Source organism: the organism of the source record quoted next, unplaced genomic scaffold, assembly GCF_019419815.1.
Source record: "Pyrus x bretschneideri cultivar Hongxiangsu unplaced genomic scaffold, Pyrus_bretschneideri_v1 Contig24, whole genome shotgun sequence".
NCBI lineage: Eukaryota > Viridiplantae > Streptophyta > Magnoliopsida > Rosales > Rosaceae > Pyrus > Pyrus x bretschneideri.
The window spans coordinates 219077-238728 of NW_025999546.1; the positions used below are offsets into that span (position 1 = coordinate 219077).

The window sequence follows — 19652 nt, forward strand, 5'->3', positions numbered from 1 at the left end:
TTTTGACTCTATTTCATAAGTTCTCTTTGGTAAGAATAGTTAAAAAAACGTGTGTTTATTTCAAAAGCTTATGGTGGACTACTGAAAACATACATTAGGCTCACTAATATGAAGTTTAGCTAACTGCAATCTTTGAGACTTGAACATGGTCAATCATTTTGATAAAGAATAGAGAGTTGAACTGTCTAAAATAACCTTGAAAACAAGTCATGTGCAAGTCACATGACTTATTTTGGATAGAAAACTTAACAAAGTTAGGGTGAGATGACAAACTAATGATTCCGAAAATTTGATGACAAATTGATAAATTTTTTAATTCATATGACAAATTAAAAATAGTGTATAAGTTCATATGACATTTCAAAAATTTTACTTTTTTATTTTTCTCCCCGTGAGCTTTTTATTTTCCTTTGAAGCAATCTAACATTTTTTAATTCAATAGGTGCACTATTTGTGGGAGTGAAAAACTAGTGATTCCGAAAACTTGATGACAAATCGATAAAACTTTTAGTTCATATGACAAATTGAAAATAGTGTATAAGTTCATATGACATTTCAAAAATTTTACTTTTCGTTTTCTCCCCGTAAGCTTTTTATTTTCCTTTGAAGCAATCTAACATTTTTTTAATTCAATAGGTGAACTATTTATGATATGCAAATAATTTACTCATACTTTACTAGTATATGCCCACACACAAAGTGTGTGTGAAATTTTTTATTTTTGTTTTTAAAATTCAAGGAGAGATGAGAGAGCAAGAGAGAAGAACGTGGGAGTGAGGAATGAGGGAGAGAGGTTTATATTTAATTTTTATTTTTAAATTAAAGATGTCAAAATTATATGTAGGTGAGGCTTAAACAAAAACATCAAAATTTTGTTTTGTAAAATTACTTTACTGCCCTTAACTTCTTTTTAGAAGATCAAATAGTATTTTCACCCTCTTTTGGTTGATAAAGAGGGTTATATTAATATGTAGTTTAGATATATAAAATATAGATAAATTATTTTGAATCAAATAACAGGTCTCAAATTTTGTGCTAATTAATTTACCTATATATAAATTAATTTATTATTAGCACGTTATTTATTTTTGTAAATGATATTTTGCATGTATATTATTTTATATGCAAATAATTGATCTATATTTTTATGGAAAATATAGGTAAATTAATTTTAAATCTAATAACATTTTTTTTATTTTGTAGGTAAATTATTTTGCATCAATTTTACATATATTAAGAACTTTTTATTTATTTTTATTTTTTTATTATTGTGTAAAATATTTACCTACATTAACATAATTTTCGTGACATTAATTACGCATGTATTACTACATGTATAAGGTTTATAACATTAATTTTTTATAAAATTATTATTCTTCCTTACAGTCCTTAAAAACATTAATATTTTCAGTTACATACAAGATGGCAGCTGGAAATGAGGACAAACATGAGACTAGTGAGAAAGAACTATTTTCATCATTCAGGTTCTGGGTATGGTTATGGATATGGATACCGCCCACAACCACAAACAAATTATTCATCATATTCATACTCTTCTTCTGGCTGCCATTCTCCACCTGGATATTCTTCCTCCGGAGGATATCAACAGGTCTCCTATGCTGGTGGATATCAGCCCGCAGGTGGTTATTCATCAGGTTCAACAGCTTCATATCACTCTGAAGGTAATCGAATCACATTTGTCACGAATGTATTCGTTTTGTAACTTATAAAAATATTGGTTTATCATTAATTATTTTGAATTATATATACTTACTACAATCTAATTATTGGTCAAATGAATAGATTAGTTGCAGTCCCTGATCCCTAGCTGTTATAGACTCAAACCTTATACATTTTAGATTTTTTATTGAAGTCAATGTCCTACCGCCTAGGCTCCGCCTACGCCTAGGCTCCACCTAGGCAATAGGTGGTTGGCTATTGCCTGGTTAGTGCCTAGGCATTTGAAAATTAAGAAAGGGCGCCAAGATCTGCTGGCGCTCGCCTAAACCGCCTAGGCACCAGAGCCTGCTAGACTCGCCTAGGCACCGGCCTAAGTTGCGACTCACTTTGATAGAAAATAGATAACTTTAATTTTGCATTTTATTTTTTTTCAATAAATTGTAAGAGACTTGTTGAATACTTAAATGAACACATATTATATATTCTTGTTCCCCATGTTTTCATTGTGTTTCAATACTTCATAATATATTTGTCATTCTATTTTATAGTTTATGATGAAGTTATATATATTCAAGTATAAGCAGACACTTATTTATACGAAATATAATATATTTACTTAAATCTGTCTAGTTCACCTAGGCACCTGCCTAACCAAACTAGACGCTAAACTCCAGCCCACCACCCAACTAGCGCCTAGCGTTTTTTAGAACCTTGCTTTTGAAAACTAGAATCTCACTCTTTTAACTCTAAGGATAAGTGCTCTTCTCTTCTAGGAAGAGTTCTCTTCCATTCGCTCTTTTATTTCTCTTCTTTTTCTGGGTTAGAGATCATGCATGTGAGGATAAGTGAAGATTTTTGCATGCAACTATGCACCTTTACTTGTAAGAGAAGGACTCACTTTTCTATGTACTCATCATCACACACCACCTCATTATAATATTGCAAGTGGGTTTTGTTTTGAAATTTTATGCTATCAATTCATAATCTGTGTCTATTGAACATCTTTCAATTAAATCTTTTTGTATAATTTTTTTTTTCTTCAAACGATAAATTTTGTAATTTTTTTATGTAATTGAATAAACAAAAAAAAGCAAAAGGTTAATGACAAGACTGATTAAAATAGATTAATTATGCTTATTTGTTAGTAAAGCTAGTTACCGTTTCTTGTAAGTAAAAGGAATTGAAAGGGGATTAACTACATAATGAAGAAGAAAATATATAAACTATACTAATTTATAATAGAGCACATTTCACAAGTTGTATGCAGCTTTTAAATTTTGTGATACTGATGTAAACTACGTAATGTTTTTTTTTAGGAGGGTATACGACAGGTTGAACTTGGTTCATGGTGTTAAACTGTTGAAAAATTCACTTTGAAATATCACTGTGCTTTTTTATTTATTTATAAAGATTTAAATGTGTTTTGTTTTTTGACAAACGATATTACTACATTAAGAGGGTGAGAGAGTGAGTTAAGCCTTACACTGGACTAGTAATAACGTGGTTCAAATTCACCTTTGATGAGAATAGAACCTAAAATCTCTTACTTACAAGTGAAAAAGAATACTAGTCTTTTTCACTAGTAGACCATAGGACTAAGTGGCAGATCCTCTTTTTTTTTTTTTTTTTTTTCTGTTTTTCTTCCTAGTTCAGTATTCAATATAAATTAATATATTAGTTCCTATAATATCTTTGCATAAAAAATATTAATATGCTCTTGGTTTTTCCATCTAAAGTAAAGTTATTGTAAATGTCCACAAATAATAAATGATTTCTTAGCCTTTCATAGACTAATATATTAAGGCAGATGCTAAGCTAACCAAACAAGTCACTAGTTAGTTATAACTGTAAACAATTAGTTGTGGTAATTGTATATATCCTCTTGTACTGTTGTAATTATTCAAGGAATGAAAATCTGTTTGTTACAGAGAGAGAGAGAGAGAGTTTCTGTTTCTTTATGGTATCTCGTCCAACTGCCTCACGGCACTCATCGACTAATCGACTCGATCCTCTTCCGCTCACCGCCTTGAATTTTTGAACACTTTCTTGATCAATTTCTGTTTTCGATTCGTAATTCTTCCTCTCTTCTCTCGAATCTTGCCTCTATCAATCATGGCATCCCCCCTCTGAATCATCATCTCTGAACCCTAATTCCTTTGGAAGTTTTGTATTATGAATGGCATTGCCAATTTCTCTGTCTCCTTTCCCTACACAGGTGAAGACAAAGTCTACATAGGAGATGGTAAAGGTCTGTCTATCCAAAATATTGGTTCCTCTTCTTTACGTACTCCTTATACTTCTTTTAAGTTGAGTAATGTACTGCATATTCCACATATGATGCACAATTTACTGTATACTTATCAATTTCTCAAAGACAATAATTGCTTTTTGACTCTTGACCTTGATAGATCCACTGTAAAGGATCATGCTTCAGGGAAGATGCTTTTGCGGGGGCCCATTTAGAGATGGGTTTTATCCACTGCAAGGTTCTAGTCACACCATCCTTTCATCACCATCAACTTTAATAAGTGTCAAAGCTCCTATGAAGATTTGGCATCGAAGATTGGGTCATCCATCTTCCTCACTTTTTCGAAAGGTTCTCTCCATCAATAACCTTGCTATACAAGGCAAGACCACTATTGATTTCTTTTGTTCATATTGTGCTTTTGCTAAAAATCATAAGCTTCCATTTGGATCTGCGAGCACCACTATTACTCACAACCTTCAATTGCTTCAGTGTGATCTTTGGGGCCCTGCATTTGTTACTTCACCTAGTGGTTTTAAATACTATATGTTGTGAGTTGATGACTACAGTAGATATAGTTGGTTGTTTCCATTAAAGGAAAAGTCTGATGCCTATTCTACTTTTGTTGTATTCAAACATTATGTAGAGAACTTAGTTGGCAATAAAATCAAAATTGTGCGCTCAAATTTAGGGGGTGAATTCATTAGTACTATGTTTCAGTCATTTCTTCGTTCTCATGGCATTTTACATCAATTAAGCTGCCTACATACCCCTGAACAGAATGGTTGTGCAGAAAAAAAGTATAGACACCTTGTGGAGACTGCTAGAACTTTACTTGTTGCTTCCAATGTTCCTCATCTCTATTGGGTGGAGGCATTCTCCACGGCTGTGTATCTCATTAACCGATTGCCAATATCTGGGATATCTCAGTCTCTTTGGGAATTGCTTTTTCACAAACCCTCAGATTACTTCAGATTGAAAGTATTTGGCTGCAGTTGTTTCCGATGGCTCAAGCCTTATGTTCATTCAAAGTTGAATGCCAAAAGAAAAAGTTATGTTCTTTTGGGGTTATAGTTTACAACACAAAGGTTATAGGTGTCTTCACCCACAGATTGGCAGAATTTATATTTCAAGACATATGCAGTTTGATGAACTGCAAATCCCTTTCAATCTCTTCCTAAGGCAGTGGCTGCAGTTCAAGAATCTATTTCACCTTTTAGTGGATCTCCAGTTATCTATTCCACTTTCAAGGCCTTTTTCAGGGTCTCATTCTTCAGGATCAGATGTTAGAGAATCACAAAATCATGAATCTTCAAGTTTTGTCCACAATTCTAATCCTATTTCCCTCATAGAACCTCTCTCTTCAAGTGATCTATCTCCTTCAGTGCCTACGAGTGATATTCATCTAATGGTCACTCGTTCCAAAGGTGGAATCTATAAGCCTAAAGTCTATGCAGCTACTAAACACCCCCTTCCTTTAGATATTGATGATGTACCAAGTACATATTTGCAAGCATCTAAACATGGTCATTGGAGGTCTGCTATGCAAGGTGAATTTAATGCCTTGGAATCCACGGGTACTCGGACCTTAGTACCTCCATCATCCTCTCAAAATGTTGTTGGTTGCAAGTGGGTCTTTAGAGTCAAGAAAAAAGCATAATGGTACTGTTGAAAGATTTAAAGCTCGTCTGGTTGCAAAGGGATATCATTAACAGGAAGACATTGATTTCCAAGAGACTTTTAGTTCCGTGGCTAAACCAGTCACCATTCGAGTCCTTCTATCACTTCCAGTGCAGTTTAATTGATTTTTAAATCAATTAGACATAAGTAATGCATTTCTTCATGGCGATTTAAAGGAAAATGTGTATATGCAACAACTCCATGGCTTCATAGATCCCAACAAGCCACATCATGTATGTAAATTGAGGAAATCCCTATATGGCCTTAAACAGGCACCCCAAGCTTGGTATGATAAAACTTTTCAAGCTCTTCTTCAATTTGGTTTTGTGCAATCCTCTTCAGATGCCTCATTATTTGTTCTCAAAGGTCATTCTCCAGTCATTGTTCTTGTCTATGTTGATGATTGTAGACATCGAATTCATGAAATAATGTAACGATACAACACTTATTTACCTATATCATTCCCTCACACCAACACCTCATCCAACATCAGCCATTACCTACCACAACCTCCATCATTCACTACATCACTACTCCTACAACCTCCACTCACTCCTACCTCCATTCACTTCACCTACATCATCCACTCACTTCACCAAAAAAATGAATGGTGGTGATTCACTCTCAAAGCCTATAAATAGGCTTCTCCATCAAGAGGAATAGCAAACCAATTCACAAATACATTTCTCTACTCCCAAAATGGAAGAGAATACTCCCCACACATCCAAAATCCTTGAAGCTTTGAAACTCTAAAGCTCTCAAGCATCCAACCCCCAAATTCCCAAGAATCCCGAAGAATGGAGAAAACACTCTTCATTCTTCGTTAAATCCTCATTCAAGATCAAACCCCGACGGCCCTTGAAGAACTTCCACCAACTCAAGATCAAGCCCCGACGGCCCTTGAAGAAAGTGTTCATCGTTCATCCTAAGATCAAGCCCCAACGGCCCTTTGGATCAACAGCACAAACAAATCCACACATCCAATTGTTCTTCAAGATTAAGGCCAAAAGCCCTTGAAGATCTGCTCATCCATCAACCTTCAAGATCAAGCCCAAAAGCCCTTGAAGAAATCCACACAACCAACTCAAGATCAAGCCTCGACGGCCCTTGAAGAAAGTGTTCATCATTTATCATCCGTTCATCCTAAGATCAAGCCCCAACGGCCCTTTGGATCAACAACCTCAACAAATCCACACATCCAATTGTTCTTCAAGATTAAGCCCAAAAGCCCTTGAAGATCCGCTCATCCATCAACCTTCAAGATTAAGCCCAAAAGCCCTTGAAGAAGTCCACACAACCATTATTCAAGATCAAGCCCAAAAGCTCCCTTGAAGAACTTCCAACAACTCAAGATCAAGCCTCGACGACCCTTGAAGAAAGTGTTCATCATTCATCATCCGTTCATCCTAAGATCAAGCCCCAACAACCCCTTGGATCAACAAACAAATCCACACATCTATTCTTCAAGATCAAGCCCAAAAGCCCTTGAAGAAAACCAACTGTTCATTCAAGATCAAGCCTCGACGGCCCTTGAAGAAACACCAACCGTTCTTCAAGATCAAGCCCAAAAGCCCTTGAAGATCCGCTCATCCATCAACATTCAAGATCAAGCCCTGAAAGCCCTTGAAGAAACTTCCATCAACCTTCAAGATCAAAGCCACGAAGGCCCTTGAAGAAACTTACAACTGTTCATCCAAGATCAAGCCTCGACGACCCTTGGATCAACAAATCTACATCTTACGGAGATCGAATCAGAGGACCAAATTTGAGAGATTGTAACCCCAAATCATTAAACACAAAAAATATTATTTTGTACACGTATTCTTGTTTCTTGTTTTCAGGAATCTTTCGTGTTCACAATGATATCTTGGTAACTGGCCCAAGTCCCTCTTTATGCAATCAGTTCATTCAAAGGTTGAGGACTTTTTTTCAGTCAAAGATCTAGGACCATTGCACTACTTTTTGGGACTGGAAGTTCACCGGTCCTCTGAAGGTATATTTCTTCACCAAACTAAATACCTCATGAATCTTCTTAGGAAACCCAATATAAATGGTGCTAAGCCTTGCTGTACTCCTCTTGGTTCTACGAAACTTGATCACATAGGTCATCTTCTCTCCAATCCAACCGAGTATAGGTCAATTGTTGGTGGCTTGCAGTATTTAACAAGGACACGTTCTAATCTCTTATTTGCAGTCAATCAAATTTGCCAGTTCATGCATGCTTCTTGAGAATAACACCTGTAGGCTGCAAAACGAGTTCCTCGATATCTCAAAGGCACTGTCACTGAAGGAATTTGGTTCAAAAAGGGTCCTATCAACCTCACTGCCTTCTCAGATGCTGACTTGGCAGGATGTACATTTGATATACGTTCGACCAGTGGTTATTGTGTCTTTCTGGGTTCCAATCTCATAAGTTGGAGTGCCAAGAAACAATCCACTGTTGCCCGATCATCCACTGAAGCTGAATACCATTCTTTAGCCCACACTGTTGCAGAACTTACATGGATCTGCAAAATCTTCTGAGATATTGGCTTTTCTTTGGCGTTCTTTTGAGTGGGCATTCACCCACTAATTCTATAACACACACACGTGCGTGCACACACACACACACATACACATATATATATATATATATGGTGATAGATTTGTATCTCATTTTGTGCTCTTCACAAGTTTATTTTTCTTTCTAAATATAAAAAGTTTGGAGAGTAAAAATGGAATATTGAAGTGCTAATAATAATTTCCAAAAATGAAAGGATTTTACATTAAAAAAAAAGGTATGTTTTATATTTTGAAAAACTTGGTAGATTTTACCTATATAAAATTGGTATATTTAAGAATGGTTGCATTTAAGAAATTAAAAAAATTATATGTTTGGTTACATTTATGATTAAAAACTCAAAAATATTTTATATTAAATTAATAAGTACAAACTGTTGTAGGCTTATTTGATTGAACTAATCTAAGGGATTAGAGAGAGAGAGGGGGGCCAGCGGTATTGAGAGAGAAGAGAGAGTGATTTAATTGTGAGGTGTGTGTGTATCACCCTCATTGTGCCTTTATTTATAGTAGTAGGCTAGGCAAAAGCCTTACCCTTTTAGGATTACAACTCTTAATAGGTAATCAACTCATAATAGGAATATAAGATACATTCCTATATCTACTAGAATTTACACAATCATATTCTTATTCTAAGTATGACTGCAACACTCCCCTTTGAGTGTGTAAATACTCAACAAACCATCGCATTAGATCTTCAGCATATAAGGTAGAATAGTTGAAGAAGTCATCGGCACAACGAGTGAACGCGAGTCTCAAATTTAAAGAAAGTATGCATTGGTAGTAAAACTTACAAAACCTTGCTATGGTAAAACCCAAGGTATGGGGAAAGCCCATAAACTAAGGAGAAAAGTGAGAAGTATGCATAATGTCTAAAACAAACATCAAACAGGACGAAAGTAGTGAACTCAATAGAGTATGATCATCCTAGGATGTGAGCCTCGTCAAAACCTCGTTAGGTAGCAAAATCCCAGTGGGAAAAATGCTCCTAATTATAGGAAAAAGAGTACATTAAGATCAAGTGAGTATGCTTTAGGATACTCTCCTGAGTTAGACCTAACTTTGAAATAAGAGAACTACAAGCAATTCAACTAAGATAATTTATGCATACTGATTCCTTAGACGAGCTTCTGAAAAGTAGACTTAGGCAATGACTTGGTGAAGAGATTGGCCAGGTTGTCTTGGGAATGGATTTGTTTAACTTCAATGTTTTAATGTTACTGCTGCAGGTGTGAGTAAAAGAACTTCGATGCTATGTTTTTGGTATTGTCTCCCTTGATATATCCCTTCTTTAACTGCTCGATACATGCTGCATTGTCTTCAAAGATTGTTGTAGGAAGGTCAACGATGGAAGTAAGACCACTAGTGCTTTGAATATGTTCCATAACTACTTTTAGCCAAAAGCACTCACGCAACGCTTCACTCAGGGTGAAAATCTCAGCATGGTTTGAAGAAGCTACAACTAGCGTTTGCTTGGTAGACCTTCAAGATATAGCGGTGTCTCCAATGGTAAAAACATAGCCCGTTTGAGAATATGCCTTATGTGGATTAGACAGATATCTAACATATGCGTAACCAACAAGGCGAGAATCAATTCGAGAACTATAGGGGGCGGCAACACTCGAAGATTCGTGGGTATAGGACAAGGTCAAATCCGTCGTACCCTTGAGGTAGCAAAAAATGCCTTTAACACCATTCCAGTGCCTGCGTGTGGGCGCATTGCAAAAGATTAACAACGAAGGAGTTGTCGGGTTTAGTGCATTAAGCCAAGTACAATAAAGCCCTAATTGCACTTAGGTAAGGAACTTCGGGTTCTAGAATCTCTTCCTCATCCTCGTTTGGAAGAAAGGGATCTCGTTTAACATCTAGAGTTTGAACGACCATAGGAGTACCTAAAGGTTTCGCTTTATCTTCATTAAAATGACGCAACACCTTTTGGGTGTAGTTCGATTGATGTACTAAGATTCCATCCAAACAATGCTCAATCTCCAGGCCGAGACAATATCGAGTTTTCCTAAAATCCTTTATCTTAAATTTTGATTTCAAGTGCGTAGCAATTTCCTCAAGCTCTGCGGGAGTTCGTTGAGTTTCATGTCATCGATAAAAACTGCAATGATTGCAAATACAAAATATGACTACTTTATGAACACACATGGGCATAATTCATTATTCACATAATCCTGACTCATCAAATATTCACTCAGATGGTTATACCACATCGTCCGGATTGTTTCAATCCATAGAGTAACCTCCTTAACCTAATTGAGAGAGTGTTCCGTGGTCTATAACTATTTGAACCAGTCAATGGAAGTCCTTCTGGAACTTTCATGTATATTTTCGTATCTAGATCCTTATAGAGATACGTAGTTACCACGTCCATAAGCTACATATTATGTTTTTCGGAAACTACCAAACTGATAAGGTAGCGGAACATTATAACATCTATTATAGGGGAATACGTTTCCTCGTAATCAATTCCAGAGCACTGAGAGAAGCCTTGCAGCTACAAGACGTGCTTTGTACCGTACTAGTTCATTCTTCTTATTATGCTTCCTCACGAAAACCTACTTGTAGCCAACAGGCTTCATGCGTGGTGGTGGCGTAAGAACAATAGGTCTAAACACTTTACATTTCACGAGCGAATTAAGTTTGACCTGGATTGCTTGTTTCCAGTTTGACCAATGTGTTCTATGTTGGCATTCATCAACAGAATGTGGTTCAATGTCATTGCTAAGATTATGTCAGTAGCTAATGTGTACGTAAATGCATCATTGATGATTATCTCATTCCGATTCCAAACCTCATCCAATACTGCGTAGTGGATCAAAATCTCACGGTTCTCGGGAAACCAGGTTGTCTCATCTAAGACATTGTTGTAATCTAGAATAACCTCATGCGTTGGAACGGATAAGTTAGCCATGATGATTGGCTAGCCGCCAATGTATCGGGCCACGTGGAAGGTGCAGCCTCCCTACCTTTGGGGACGATCCAACCTTCCCAAGCGGGTTGTTGACGTAAGCAAGGTACATCTATCCTTACAGGTGTGCTTATAGCAGGTATATGTGATCTTGTCACCTTAGCTAAATTATTAAAAGCATATGGCATGCTTTGAAGATCTATAATTCGTCGCACCTCAGTTTCAGGCTGAGCAGTGCGGGGATCTAAATGAGACATAGTGCAAGCATGCCAAGGCAATTCACAGCATTCTCCAGGAACGTTAGCATGCTCATCTCCTCCTAACGACGGGAAGACTGTCTCATCAAAGTGACAGTCCGCAAAACGTGCGGTAAAGAGATATCCTGTCAAGGGTTCTAAATATCGAACAATTGATGGCGAATCATAACCAACATAGATTCCCATTTTTCTCTGAGGACCCATTTTGGTACGTAGTGGTGGTGCTCATGGCACATAAGTGGCGCACCTAAACACCTGTAAATACGAGATGTCAGGCTCGTATCCAGTAACCAACTGTAACTGGTGAATGTGGTTGGGTAGCTGATGGGCCTCAGGTGGACCAACATAGCTGCGTGCAATATTACGTAGCCCTAGGCAGATACTGACAGTTTGGTTCTCATAACCAAAGTTCAAGATATCAATTGAAGGCTCTTTATCAAAGCTTCTGGTATGCCGTTTTGGGTGTGAATATAGGGTACAAGATGTTCCACATCAATCCCTACTGACATGCAATAATTGTCAAAAGTATATGACGTAAACTCTTCAATGTTATCCAATTGAATTAACTTGATCAGATAACTAGGGTGGTGAACCCTTAGCTTAATAATTTGTGCTAGGAGTTTAGCAAATGCAGTGTTGCTTGTGGATAACAGGAAAACATGTGACCATCATGTCGATGCATCAACCAACACCATATAGTATCTAAATGGTCCGCATGTTGGTTGGCTAGGTTCACAAATGTCCCCTTGAATCCTCTAAAGAAACTTAGGAGGGGCTGTGAATGATCTTTGTAATTGACGGTTGAGTATTGAACTTCCCTAAAAAACATGCTTTGCATGGCGGGAATCCAACATAAGAAGGTAACTGATGCCCATGTGATGATTTGAGGATACGGCATATCATGTCACATTAAGAATGTCCTAAACGATCATGCCAAATCAACAAAGTGTTCTAGAACTCAGGCATAGGGTCAGCCACATGATGGGCTTCTATGCCTCGAATGGTTGTGACGTACAACCCACTTGGGAGACGTTCCAACTTCTCGTGAATACGTTTCTGGCCATATTCGTACGAAGTAATACAAAGAAACTTAGAACCATTATCTTCAATGGTTTCAATATGATATTGATTATCTCGAATATCTCTAAAACTCAGCAACGTTCTTCCAGAACGTGGAGAACAGAGTGCTTCCTTATTAGTTAAGATTGTACCATTGGACAACATGATAGGGCTTTTCCGTATCCTTCAATCAAGTTGGATGGGCTTGAGAGAGTTGTCAGAGGAGCTTTCTTGGGTATTAAGTTAGTAAAATAGTGTCGGTCACGCAAGATGGTGTGTGTGGTAGCACTATCAGCCATACATTAACTTCCCTACTAGACTTACCTATAAATAAATTGATTGAATTGGTCACATGCATAAATATAATTCCATTCATTCAATTAAGCAATTCGAGAAATAATATGCATCAAATAACAATCCATAATTCAAAACAAAACAAAACCAAACAAATTATTCCAAAGACTTAGGAAAAATGTTCAAAATTAAACCATAAACCTAAAAAAGTAGGGGAGAGGGGCCGACCACTCCTAGTGGGTTCGGCCACTAGGGGTAAACACCCTAAAATTTATTCATCCATAGGAGATGATGCCTCTTGAAAATCCGATATCTCCATTGATGTGGTAGCATCTTCTGGATGTTCCACATGTGCAAACTTAGACTCACGATGAGAATGATAGTTGGCAATAGCCTCAAGGGTAGCTTGGCATACGTGTGACCAATGATCCTTTGATCCACAGCGATATCACATGTCCATTTTAGTGGAAGTTGATTGAACGGGAGCTTTTCCTTTGTTCTTGAAGCTTGGGGCCTTAGAGGTAAGGGGAGGACGCTGCTAGGTCATATTTCCTCCCTTAGGGCTGGCACTTTGTTGACCTTGGGTCCGTGGTTGGGCTTGCCGCCCATTTACATGGCCACGACGATTCTTTCATCGTTTGTGGCTGCTAGAAGGACAATATTGGTGGCATGGAAGGTGGAATAGGTATTCTCCATGAGATCTGATTCGGTTAGTTTGACTTTACAGAATTTCAACAGCAATCAGATTCAACAAACTTTAGAGTTGTATTCATTCACGGATTTAAAGTCTTGGAAGCGAAGATGCTGCCAGTCGTGTCTTGCTTCAGGCAAGTAGATGTCTTTTTGGTGATCAAAACAATCAACCAGAGCAAGCCAGAGGGTGCGTGGGTCCTCCTCAACAAAGTACTCGGTCTACAGTGCATCATGGATGTGTCTTCGAATGAAGATCATTGCATTAGCTTTTTGAGCTTCGTCGACAGGTTTGTCGTAGGTAGATGAATTGATGGTGGCTCTAATACCCTTTGTAGTAAGATGGAGTTTCACGTCTTGAACCCACTTCAGGCAGTTTCTTCCAAATACTTCCAAAACGGTGAAATTGACCTTGTTCAAGTTCGACATGTCCCTAAAGTAGAGGGTACAAAAAAAACATAATTAGTCATATGGTAATCCATAGACATATATCGTAGAACATTTGGGGTTCTATAGACATGCATTGGTTTAATTTATGCATGAAAACAACAAGTTTCATGTGGTATGTTTTGAATGAAAGCTTCAGGTTTCAAGGGCACTAAATATGAAACTACAAGTTCAATTTAGTTTTATGAACGATTAGTTCATAAAGGAGAGGTTCCTGCAAGAAACACATAATGCAATATGCTGATTAAGTGTCGTGGATTTGAGTTTCTTCGAGAACTCAAGTGTGAGAGCTTCGTTACTACGAAAGTATGTCAACGGTTAAAGTATAAAAATAAATTATTGAATCATTAATGTCCAAAAGTGATCTTTAAGTCAACAATTTTGGATTCATTATCAGATTAATGGACTGCGCTTCATCGAGACTAAACAAGGTCGATTGTGGAAGCAAAAATAATAATAACATTCGGGTTAAAATTATTTAAAATGCTAAATAATAGCATTGGGTTGAAAAAATATATAGCCCAAAAAAGGTTTGGGCTCGGGTTGGCTGCAAAAAAGTAGCCCACAGGTGGCTGCAGGCCACGAGCCAAGGGAATTAGGTAAGCTTAGCAGCCAACGCTGCTGGTATTGGGCCAAAGGGGCGCACAGGGACAAGCCCAGCCGAAGCTGGCTTGTGGGTTATCACACATAAGGCCCAGCTGAAGTTGGAGCCTGGTCATTGGGCCGAGGGGAAGAAAACCCAGTCTACTGGGCTGGTTGTTTGGTTGCGGGTCGAGGCAAGATTAAAGCCCAGCAAACACAAAGGCTAGCTAGCAAGTCGGGCCAAGCTGCTGGTGGGCTCGGGGCTTCAGGCCCGTCGAAACTGATCCTAGGCCGAAGCATGGTTGTCACGTGCAAGAGCAAGAAGACCAAAGTGTTGCTGTGGTGGTCCATGTAGCTGGGCTTCAGGCTAGCGATGGTGCATGATCTTGCCGACGGTGGTGGTGTCGCACCATGCCAAATTTTCTTTCCCTTTGTTTTTTTTTTTATTTGAAATCCCTAGGGTTTGAAAAACTCTAAATTGCTTCTAATTTATTTATATGCTTTGACTCACAAATTTCACTTAGCAATTTAATTGCGTAATGCATGAAACAAACATATATATATATATTGACAAATATATGAAACATATACAATTTATATATCGTAAGGAAAATTTAAACATATAGGGGTTCATGCATCATGGGGAATGTTTTCATGCTTCGACGTTTCAAATATCTTCCTTTATTTCAAGCATACCTGATTGGCAGAAAACAAAGAAGAACCTTTGAATTTTGTGGAAGATAGCCTCCTACTACGATCCGTCAATTCCTCAGCTTCTGGCAAGAGCGTGCTGATAGCGTATTGTAGGCCTATTTAATTGAACTAATCTAAGGGATTAGAGAGAGGGGGCCGACAATATTGAGAGAGAAGAGATAGTGATTTAATTGTGAAGTGTGTGTGTATCACTCCATTGTACCTTTATTTATAGGAGTAGGATAGGCAAATACCTTACCCTTTTAGGATTACAACTCTTAATAGGTAATCAACTCCTAATAGGAATATAAGACACATTCCTATATCTACTAGGATTTGCACAATCACATTCCTATTCTAAATATGATTGCAACACAAACTTATTTATTTATTTTTTTTGTATTTTAGAAATGTTTTAAGTTGAAAATTAATTAGGAGATTGATGAAGGTGTGAGGATTAAAATTCTAAATCAAGTACTAATTTTTATTTTTAATTTTTTTTAAAGTTATGTAATTGAGATGAACTAAATTCATTAACACCTCAATATTAGGAACTTGCAAAACCTGAAAACCAATAAGGTCTTGAAAAAAAATGAACATTAGTAGTTAGAGACCGAATAATAATTTTTCCTAGAATAAAATACAAAGCATTAAGCTTGGGCTCGAAAGCCTAAACTGGTTTTAACCAAACCGCATAACAATGGTTTGTTTGGGTTGTCTTCACCTGTATTCTAGTTAAATCAAAACGATTCAACCGGACTGTATCGCCCCTACTTATACTAAGAGAAATCACATTCAGTCCCCCTACTTATACTAGAGAAATCACATGTCATTATTAGTGGTATTTTTACTGTATAGGGCATAAAATAAAGCTTGAAGTAATGCGGTGCATCAACTTTAAGGAATCTATCATTGTATTATATTCACTGGGATCAATTCAAAAGAATATATGCTTGTTTACTTTATCATCCATAATATACGTACTTCGTTTCTTCAAGTTTCACAAAGGCGTTAGCTTGAGTACTGTTGAGGGCAAACTTAAGTGTCCCAACGCAACTGTTTGTGAGCCATCTCTATCTCTGTAATCTCTAGTTATTGTCTTCTGTTTCTGCATTAACACATATGCTTTATTTTTATTTTATTTTTTGGTCCAACAATATATATGCTTTATATATGAACATGGATTTCATATTTTTTTGTAGCTTAATAGCTGTTTAGTTACATAAGCTCGTGAGATATATAAGCTTGTAATAAATGCACGCAAATGTTTAGAGATTTACGTCCTGCTTAATTGGAAAGAATTTTCTTTGTCTAGGGTTTTGAAGATTGGTCCCCCAGCTAGGTAATATCTTTTATTATTTACAGCTGAGCATATATATTGCAATCATGTATGATGAATTAAGTAAAATCATGACTTAAGTAGATGGTCATTTTGAATAATGATATGCAGCTAGGTATCAATCTTACGTACTTGATAAGATGGGAGGTGGAAAGGACGAGAAGCATGAGACAACTGAGAAAGCACTATTTTCATATGGTGGTGTGTATGGATATGGATATCCCCCGCAAGCACATCATGCATACCCTTCTTCTGGCGGGTATCCTCCACCTGCCTATCCTTCTTACGTGGGACATCCACCAACCTCCTATCCACCAACTGGTTATCCAGGTAAATCAGCCTCTTATCATTCTGCTTGCAATCGAATCACATCACAATCGTCCCTAATCTATTTTGTAACTTTACCAGTTTCTGGTTTATAATTATTCTGAATTGTATGCTTAGGTACTACAAAATTATAGGCCAATAATATTCATGGGTAATTAATCGAAAGACTAAATTATAATTTTATTGAAGGATGGCAATCCCATTCTTTTTCCCTTCTTTTCAATGGAAGAGACAAAGAAGAGCAATAACGGAAATGTTAAGGAGAATAAATTTATAAGTTAGCATGATAATAATTAGTCACCAAATGATGAAACAGAAGAAAATACATAGATATATATAAAATTTTAAAAATGAAACTGTTACTGGCATTTCAAAAATCTCATTGTATACTTCACAAAAATATTTTTTTTCTCGAAATATCATTAAACCTGGAGTGCACAATAAAAATTTTGGAGTGTAAGCCAATAACAATTTCCTTTTGAAAATATATTTTCTCATTTCGCATTGACATTATCAAGTGATGTTCTTAATTTTATTCCAGCTACTGATCATCACATATGAAGAACCAATTAAAATGACATTAAAGTAGATTATTATTTTTGTTTTCTTGATGACTGATGAATGATTATTACGTACAGTGCATGGAGTGCTGGCATGGGAATGGGAGGGATGTTAGCTGGGGGTGCTGTCGCAGCTGTTCCTGCGTATGGGGCCGACCATCTTGTGTATGAAGGTGGGGGCAACCATGACTATGGCGCTTACCATGGAAATGGTGGTTGCCGTGGCTATGGGGGTGCCCCCGGCTATATTGGCAAGCCCTTTGGGAGCTAGTTCAACAAATGGAAGTAAAACATATGATATGGTGGATCTGCCAATCTAAGGAAAATATATGGTCCCTGCATCAAGATCCAAAACTAGTGTAAGATAATCTACTTACGCCCTTTCTAATAATTACTCTAAAAGTAAATACAGACTCATTTGTATTTTATATTGTATTTCTATACATAAAAATAAATGAAGACGTATTTGTATATTGTATTTTTCTCTCTTCCAAGAGCCCCTATCTTAATATTTGCGACTTTAAATCTCGTTTTCCTATGATTAGGGCTAGCCATTTTAGCTAATGAAACCAAATTAACCGGTCTGGTCAGTTCGAACTAGTGCATTCTTTTGCCAAAAAAAAAAATAAAATAAAATCTTTATGTTGTGGCGAAAAATATTGAATGAATTTAACTTAGACAAGGATATTTGAAAATCAACGGTGACATAGCTAACTAACTTTAACCTCTCCCCACAAGTTAAAATTTCGAGCTAGACTTGCTTCACATATTAACTATGTTGATTTGATCCCACACGCCCTCTTTGTGTGTCGCTCTTCCCTTGAAATAGTGAATCAATTATTTTAACCCTTGCAGTCAATTTAATTAGACTGTCTTTGGAGGCATAACGAAAATATGCCTCCCCAAACTTAATTCATTAGGTATCGGTCAATGAGGTAGGCACATGGTAGTTAGGCCCTTATAATTAGTTCACCAATTTACTCCTCAACCCTTAAGAGTCAAGCATCTCCATGTTTTTCTACAAATTATTTCCTTCCCCAAACTTAAAGTAAAATAAAAAGTATTGAGCAATTATCTGGATTTTGGAATAACGTTGTTCATTGGTTGGGGTAATTACAAAAAGTAAACCCGTCCGAGTACTCCCCACCATCTTCTTCCTTCTCCATCATATGTCATCCCTCGTCTTCCATGATGGCAATTATCCATCCATTCTTTAAATAGATGCTTTATTTCACTTGAAAATTAAAGCTTTATTTCAAAGACATGGAATCTATCTTGGATTTCTCCACCTTGGTTTAATTCTGAAGTTATGCAATGATCTACCCATTCTTTTAAGTAGGAGCAACACCAGCCATCAACAAGATTCTTGATGAGATCGAGATTGTCGGATCTCACGAGCAAGAATTGCGAAGTCACATTGCGTAGACGCTTCTCGGCTTCCGCTCTATTTGGATACATGGTTCTCCAATGCTGACGATGATGTTTGCTAATTTTAGAATTAGGGAAAAGAAAATGCCAAAAATCAAAATGGGAAAATTGAAGAAAACAATGTTTCTTCATCATACCATCATCCCCGATTCGAGCGGTCCGCGGATGAGGAGCTGCAACTACTGGAGGATTATGGGATCAGAAAACGAAGATTTCTTCATGAAGCAGTCACACTTGTTTGGATTTGAGCGAAGCTCGGCATCAGAGTATGCTGCAACTATACCCCAGATCAGACACTACATTGCAGTTTCTGCTGTAGTGTTGTAAATTCAGACTCTGCATTGTAGTTTCTGTTTTTTTATAGTCAAATTATTCACATTTAATATTAGATTTAATTAAATCTTATATAAAGCAGTCAAACTCACTCATACTAAAGCCCCAATACTCGATATGACTAATTGGACTTCAATAAAATAGAAATTGTATCGCAGAGTCTGAATTCACAAAATTGTAAAACAAGAACTGCAATGAAGTGTTTAATGTCAGGTTGACCTACTCCTAAATATAAAAAATATAAGAAGAGGGCTGCGAACTGTAATGCCCGCTGTGATGTAATGGTATAATTGGTAATTTTGTTTGATTTAAGTGCAACAATATACATTAAAGTCTTATTGACATGCTTATAATCAACACTAGCATATGGGCAGACACAGAGTGTGTGAGAAAATTTAAAATTTTTGTTTTTGAAATAGAAGGAGAGAGAGAGGAAGAGAGTGATATATAGAGTGTGTGTTTTTTATTTATTTATTTATTTATTTTTTTATTTTATGATTAGAGATATGTTAAGATTACATGTAGGTGAGGTTTAAAAAAAAAAAAAAGCAAAATTTGGTTG

At 36.7% G+C, this 19652-nt stretch overlaps 1 protein-coding gene across 3 annotated transcripts; it reads left to right on the forward strand.

The window, feature by feature from the left end:
* Nucleotides 1–1273: 1273 nt before the first annotated feature.
* On the forward strand, nucleotides 1274–19185 carry LOC103951661 (RNA-binding protein FUS). 3 transcript variants are annotated; one of them, XR_007258941.1, is made up of 4 exons: nucleotides 15516–16165; nucleotides 16419–16445; nucleotides 16554–16772; nucleotides 17408–19185. XR_007258941.1 is itself a non-coding variant. In XM_048586034.1 (3 exons), the coding sequence occupies exons 1-3, from the start codon at nucleotides 1436–1438 to the stop codon at nucleotides 17443–17445; spliced, it is 504 nt and encodes a 167-aa protein (XP_048441991.1). In that variant the 5' UTR covers nucleotides 1274–1435; the 3' UTR covers nucleotides 17446–19185. The 3 variants fall into 3 exon arrangements, 2 of the variants coding, with proteins under 2 accessions (XP_048441991.1, XP_048441992.1); XM_048586034.1 differs by lacking the exons at nucleotides 15516–16165; nucleotides 16419–16445 and adding an exon at nucleotides 1274–1682; XM_048586035.1 differs by lacking the exon at nucleotides 16419–16445 and having other exon boundaries at nucleotides 15511–16165.
* Nucleotides 19186–19652: the final 467 nt, after the last annotated feature.

Excerpts from the sequence above, each read along its gene's own strand:
- LOC103951661 (XM_048586034.1), top strand. The coding sequence starts at position 1,436 with ATGAGGACAAACATGAGACTAGTGAGAAAGAACTATTTTCATCATTCA. Across the intron at positions 1,683-16,553 it reads AGCTTCATATCACTCTGAAG|CTAGGTATCAATCTTACGTA; the intron begins GTAATCGAATCA and ends AATGATATGCAG. Across the intron at positions 16,773-17,407 it reads TCCACCAACTGGTTATCCAG|TGCATGGAGTGCTGGCATGG; the intron begins GTAAATCAGCCT and ends TATTACGTACAG.